This window comes from Lepidochelys olivacea (genome assembly GCF_965140295.1).
Source record: "Lepidochelys olivacea isolate rLepOli2 genome assembly, chromosome: 2".
In the NCBI taxonomy this organism is placed as follows: Eukaryota; Metazoa; Chordata; order Testudines; family Cheloniidae; genus Lepidochelys; species Lepidochelys olivacea.
The window spans coordinates 22483793-22490435 of record NC_140412.1 but is presented as its reverse complement, the minus strand read 5'-3'; the positions used below and the strand labels follow the sequence as shown (position 1 = coordinate 22490435).

The following is a 6643-nucleotide window of genomic DNA, read 5'->3' as shown; positions in this document are numbered from 1 at the left end:
CCCTTGGCTTCCCAGACTCTCCCCTGTATTCTCCCTGCCACATCATGTCTAATCTAAGGCTCAGTCATTTGTTTAGGGCATAGTCCTGCATCAGGGGTGGTGCAGAGCTGTCCAGCTCCAGCAGGAGAACGTCTCAACGCTCATGGGGAGCATGCTCATTTCTATGTGGTACAGTACACTCCCCCTTGCGGGCCAGTCCCACTTCAAGGGCAATACAGAGGCAGGGCAAGGCCAGGGACCCACCTCCTCCTCACCCACTTTGCTGTGCTAGGTTCCATGGCATAGCACAGAGGGTGCAGTTCCTGCCCTCCCCTCAGCCCAGGGACTGCAATCCTTTGGCCCTTTTGTGGGATAATTTAGCAGATGATGCTGATGGGAGACATGGCTCAGACAGGGAAATCACTCTCACCTTCCCTTTGGATTGAGAGCAGAGGCTGATGCGCATTGTTCATTGGCAGCTCTCTGGCAGTTAAAGCAGCTGTGATGATGGGCTCAGAAGGGAGCACTATTCAGTCCATTTTGGCACAAAGTGTGATGGCATGATATGGAGTGCTTAGGACGTGGGTTATAGGAGCAGAGGAGGAAGGGGGATTGTCTTTGGAATTCTCTAGAGACACCAAAGATCCCTGGGGGAAACGGTGACAAGATTCTAGAAATCCCTCTTTATGTTAAAGATGGGAAGACAGGTCAGTTTAGATTTAGTTTTTTAAAACATTTTTATTGCATGAGAACATTTTGTGTGATAGGCTTGGCCTGAACCTCATGTCCAGGTAACACAAGGATTACCTGGCAACATGTTCCCCCACTGTAAAGAAAATAAACGGTGTGGATTTTTTATTGCTAGTGCCACATTTTTTGCATGCTACTTGGAAGCTGGTCAAGAAGGTGACTTCTTCTCATGTTTCTCCCTTTGTGACAGCAGTCTTAGTGTAGCAGTGCCACTAGCAGCTTTCTGAAGTCCCCAGAGATGTCTGATTTGATGGCCTCTGCTAAGGACTTGTTGTATATTTTCTGGAACTTCTCCTTTATTGTTTGAAGGTCAATCTGAAATGGAAAGAATTTTTAGAAGTGCGGATCTGTTTTGCACCATACCTCACTCTTCTAGGTCCTGATCCAAAGCCCACTGCAGTCAGTGGGAAGATTCCGATTGATTTTAATCAGATTTGGATCCAGGGCCTTGGTGGGGAAGGAGTAGGTTCAAAACCATGGAGCACTTTTAGCTCAAACTTGATATCCTGACTGCTGCCCTTACACAGTGGCTCAAGTTACGGTCTCCTCTGGAAGACACTCATGGGTGGTAAGGAGTGGGGGAGAAATTTCCAGGAATAGAATTAAAAAAATAAATAGTTTTTGGGTCATACATAACTTTCTGGTTGCTAAGTAAAGAGAACCAGATGTTATATGTTAGTCCATAAAAGATGGCATCAATGATATGTGTCATATCTTTATTACGGAGGTTCTCAAATGTTTTCATAGTCAGGCCACAACTTAACAGGGAGAGTGTCCTGGAGACTAATTTCCAGCCCCACCATTCCAATCATATGGTTAATCACTTTGCCTCTCCATCAAATCACTTTGCCTCTCCGTCACATGAACCTTTTCCCTTCCTACGCAAGACCACTTAACATCACAGTGGCGACAACAGCTTACATGGAAGAGTAATGTTCAGACACTGTTTATGGAGCTGAAATGTCTTGAGCATGTTTTGTGCTTTGTGAAAAGACTTTAATCATAGTCTGCTTTGACTCTTATCTTCTTCTCTCCTTCTCCTCTGCCCTGTTTTTCCCATCTGGAAACAGACAGAGCCTGCACCATGTGACTCCCTAGCTCTCCACTGACCATACTTTGCGAACTGCTTCTTTATCGTTATTTAATTAGGATTTTTTTAACAAAGCTCTTTGGGACCAAACAACTTATCTCCCAGTTGAATAATGGTGGCCAACTTTAATCTAGATGTGTTTGGCTCCATTGTGCAATTACTAATGTGTCTCATGCATCGTTCTTTTAAAAAAAATAAATAGATTTGGTATCAAAGCTAGAGTCTGTTCTCAGTTTTATGGGTGTAAAAACAGTAATAGCACTGAAGTCTATGGAGCTTCGTTGAATTTAAATTGCAAAACTGACTGAGCACAGAATCTGATCCTACTACTATAATTCATTCCTTCTAAATTTCACACTTATCCACCAGAAGATTTGGGGCCTCTCAGATCCCAGCATATTTTACCTCAGCCCGAGTCACGAGGATGCGAATCAAAGTCTCCTCCTCTGTCCCTGCGCCCTTCATTGCCTCATACAGACGGGTGGCAAAGTAGCCTTGGCAATCTCTGGCACATCTCACTAAAGAAGAAAAGTGAAAGGGACCTCATGAGCCTTGTTCAGTTCATATTCCGCACTGTAGCTTCAGTAGGAGGAGAACAACAGCCCTCTTAATGGAAACCTAGACATCCCCAATGTCAGTACCCAACTGGACGTGCATTGTTGTAGGGCCTTAGTCCTGCAACTGGCTCTGTGGAGATGCAAGGGTCAACCCATATCATTACAGGTGACAGACGAGCCTAAAAGTGAATGTATTGCCCTACAGAGAGAGCATGTTATATACTTATGAATATCAAAATTGAATAAACATGTTAATGCAAGCACAGAAGGGCTGAAAATGTTGATGTTTATATTCCAGAATGAAAACGAATTGTATGGGGACACGGTTTTTGTTCTTTTGGCCCGTCTGGAATTCTGCTCCCTGCCAATTTACTCCTGAGTGGGATGATGTTGGCTTACTTCTGTGCTCTGAGACCTAAGATCTAGATAGCTCATGCTGGGGCTTAATGGAGGTTCTTCCCAGACACATGGGGCAAGTCAACATTAATTGGTTCTGTCCCCCAGTGGTCTTTCCGTGTCTCAATCTAGTTCTAACAAAGCAGATTATCACTGTGTTTATACACATAAGAACCCCAATGGCTAAAGTCAAGTGAGGATGAAAACTAGAGAGAAAAGCTATAGACTTTCTTTTTACCAAGAGTGAGAAAGGCCTTCTCCAAATCTCCAGATGTTTCACTTTTAATGGCATCTTCAATGTCTCTCCCCTTCAGCTAAAGAGATAATGAAAAAATTAATTATAGCTTCTGTTTGTGCAGTAATCTATCCCTCTAGTGATAAGAACAGCACTGAGCCACTCCTGTTTCTGATCACATGGCTTTTAACGTGGCAAAAGACTGATTTAGATCATATTGATACCTTCTTTGACTTTAGGGAGTAAGCTTTTAACTACTTTAATCCCCATGGCGGGCAAGGGTCTCACTCCGTCTCAAAGGACCAGATCCTCAGCTGGTGTAACTCTTCCTGGCTCCATTGACATTGATAGAACTATACCGATTTAATTCAGCTGACTCAGAATATGCAACGTGCATCCTTAAAGGTAACTGAAACATTTGCAGTAGGTGTTGTAGTGAATCATCTCATGACTTCTTCTTGGGGAGACCTCCAATTGAGAGAGACTGTTCGCACCTCCTCTGTCCCACCAAAGACTTGGATAGGTCCAAACAGTCAAGGTAGATTTTGGTGGGTTGTAACTTATTTTCTTTGGGTAAATGTAGTTTAGAAGGGTCTCCATTTTGCCTGGGTTTTGTACCACACTGTAGGGAGGAGACAGTCGGGCAGGGAAGGGGAAAATATTTTGAAGTTAAAATCTGTTCTAATTTTTGTGAATAAAAAAAATCTTCTATTTGTAAAAAATGAGATAATTTTTCCTCGACTCCGCCTCGCAAGACAGGATTCTTCCACTCTGGAATATCTGCTCAAATGAGAGATGGGCAAAACTGGGAATGTTTGGGGTTTGAGTTCTGCAAAACCAGGCTTGATTTGAATCTAGTCTTGCAAATCAAACCCATCAAAATATGGAGAGGATTCATATGTGGACAGATGGCTTTAGTCTCGGGCCCATCGCAACTTCAAATACAGATGGAAAGGATGCAGGTGAGTTTGACAACCCGTGTTTGGCTTTTGCTTTAGAAATTCAGGGGATTTCAGATTTGAGGCTCATTTATTGAAACTGCCAGAGTTTGGGTAGTGTTTATGTGTACATGTGTGTAGATAAATGGTTCTGGCTTTGGCCTCTCTAGCCACAAACAAAAGTTTGGAGTAAGTTGTGAATATATTTCCAACAATGCCTTACTAGATTTTCCCCCTCATCAAGAGATTCAATGGTTCTAATCATCTGCTGAACACAGAACAAGTTTAGGAAGGTAAATAAATGCAAGTTCTCGCCTTAAGGCAATCATGTTCAGGCATCAAAACACAGTGACATTTCTTTTTAAGAATTTATATAAAGAAACAGAGAATCATAAAATGGTCCTCCCTAATGGGAAATGTCATCTTGTCCATCCTCCAGCCAGAGCCAGAGAGTTCTGTCTAGTGTGTTCTGGAGTGTTTTGTCCAGAGTTTCTACCACTTCCTATGGGAGATGATTCCCCAGCCTAATGCTTCTCATTGTTAAACTAATTCTCAACCTAATGCATTTTATCTTAACTCCCTGCCTTGTAAATAGCTATGAACTTTGTTTAAACAAACCTGAATTTCATTTATAACATTACATAGGCCTCCAACACACTCAACAGGGTTTTGGTTTTTGGCTCTTCATTTCAGTAGCCGGGATGGAGCTGTTATGTTTTCAGCAAGAGCTGTTTATATTTCAGATGGGACTAAGCTGCAAAGTTTAGCTCCAAACATTCCCAAAGTTCAGGTGTGTGCATCTTGGGGTTTTGTTTGGGCCCTCTCTAATTTATATATTTTGAGAGAAAAGTGCATCCACTTAGTCACAAGCAGGACATACCATCTTACCTTCTCCTACATTGTCCTTATTCTCTTCCTAATTATTTTTCAGGCTCCATGGGCTTAATTCCAAAAAAATTGGAAGCCTCTAGTGAAAAGAGGTCCATTTTTTGCATGGGAGAACAGCAAGAGCTAGATTCAAGAGGCCTTCCCATTGAGACTTTCATTGAGACTGGAGGATCAGGATGAGAGACATAGATTCCCACCCATCAGATCTCTGCTTCAGTGGAGGAGAGGAGCAGAAAGTGAGAACCTCAAGGTCTTTGGCCAGGGGCCTATTAGCTGTGCAATGTACCTCTTTGCTGAATCTTTGCAGTGTAACTGGGGAAAGGTCACCCTCTCTGTTATTCATGGGGTTGGGGGAAGACAGGACAACAATCAAAAACTTATTTTGCTGGATATTATGGGGCAGATCCTCAACTGGTGCAAATTGATGTAGACCATTCATTACAGCATTTGAAGAGCTGGCCCTATACATATATTGCTAGATGTTTAGAATGTCTGACCCCTCCTTAAAATTACAAATAAAGAATCATATGTTCCAATTGTAAGTAGATCTGCTCTAGGAATTATTTTGGGGATGTTCTATGGCCAGTGTTATGCAGGAGGTCAGACTAGATAAGAATGGCCCTTTCTGGCCTTGGATTCTATGAATGTGTGAATTAATTCCATTAAATTACCACTGAGCTCCAAGCTGCACAATACCTGTCACAGAACAAAAAAAACAACAACCAACAAAACTTACCTTTTCATAAGCTTGAAAGGTAGCTCTTAGCTGCATGTAGTTTCTCTTTGCTAAGACAACATTGAAAACCAATTCGTCTGTTCCCCAGCAGCCTTCCCCTGCCTCAAAAATTGAATGTTAAAATTAACCGTTTTTAAACGTTTGGGGTTTTTTTTTCATATTTTTAAAAACCAGACATTGCAGTGAACCCAATGCACCCAATTCTGTTCCCAACCTGCCATTTTATTGGTACAATTTAATGCCATTATCTTTGGGGTTGTTCAACATTTGACACCTTAGAAATGCCATAGACAGATAAAGACCATGACAATTGGGGATTTCCCCATTATTTCACTTACTTCATACAGCTCTTTGGCATCTTTCCCAGCGAGCTCTGCATCGATCTCCAGTCCTTCATCTCGGTTAGCCTACAGAAAGGGACATTGTGTTAAAAAAGAGAATACATGCTTATTACTCTTGTACAGTAGAACCTCAGAGTTACAAACACCAGCGTTCCGAACTGACTGGTCAACTACATACCTCCTTTGGAACCGGAAGTACACAATCAGGCAGTAGCAGAGACAAAAAACAACAACAACATAAAGCAAATACAGCACAGTACTGTGTTAAATGTAAACTACTAAAAAATAAAGGGACAGTTTACATTTTGTTTTGACAAGGTAAGGAAATTGTTTCTGTGCTTGCTTCATTTAAAGTAAGAGGGTTAAAAGCAGCATTTTTCTTCTGCATAGTAAAGTTTCAAAGCTGTATTAAGTCAATGTTCAGTTGTAAAATTTTGAAAGAACGAGCATAACATTTTGTTCAGCGCTATAAACAACCTCCATTCCCGAGTGTTTGTAACTATGAGGTTCTACTGTACTAGAATGGAGCGTTTTCCTTTTTGCCTTCACAAGCTGCTTCCTCATAGTCTTTTTGCTGCCATCTACTGGCCATTGTCTAGTGCTGTATCAACAAATTACACAGGGCTAAATTCTACTTTGGCTTACCTTGCACCCTGCGCAATCCCATTGATTTCAAAGGTACAAATCAGGGCAGAATTTAGCCCATAGTATTTGCTTTACTTCAGAGATGCTA

At 41.8% G+C, this 6643-nt stretch overlaps 1 protein-coding gene across 2 annotated transcripts in view; it reads right to left on the bottom strand.

Moving 5' to 3' along the window:
- Positions 1-731: 731 nt before the first annotated feature.
- The window catches only part of ANXA13 (annexin A13), a 72387-nt gene continuing 66475 nt past the window's right edge, over positions 732-6643 (bottom strand). For both annotated transcript variants that reach the window (XM_084621897.1, XM_084621898.1), the window contains exons 7-11: positions 5908-5976; positions 5570-5671; positions 3011-3086; positions 2225-2337; positions 732-1044 (exon numbers count right to left, since the gene is read on the bottom strand). In XM_084621897.1, coding sequence (XP_084478023.1) covers positions 925-1044; positions 2225-2337; positions 3011-3086; positions 5570-5671; positions 5908-5976 — 480 coding nt within the window. In that variant the 3' untranslated portion in view covers positions 732-924. The remainder of the gene's footprint in view (positions 1045-2224; positions 2338-3010; positions 3087-5569; positions 5672-5907; positions 5977-6643) is intronic.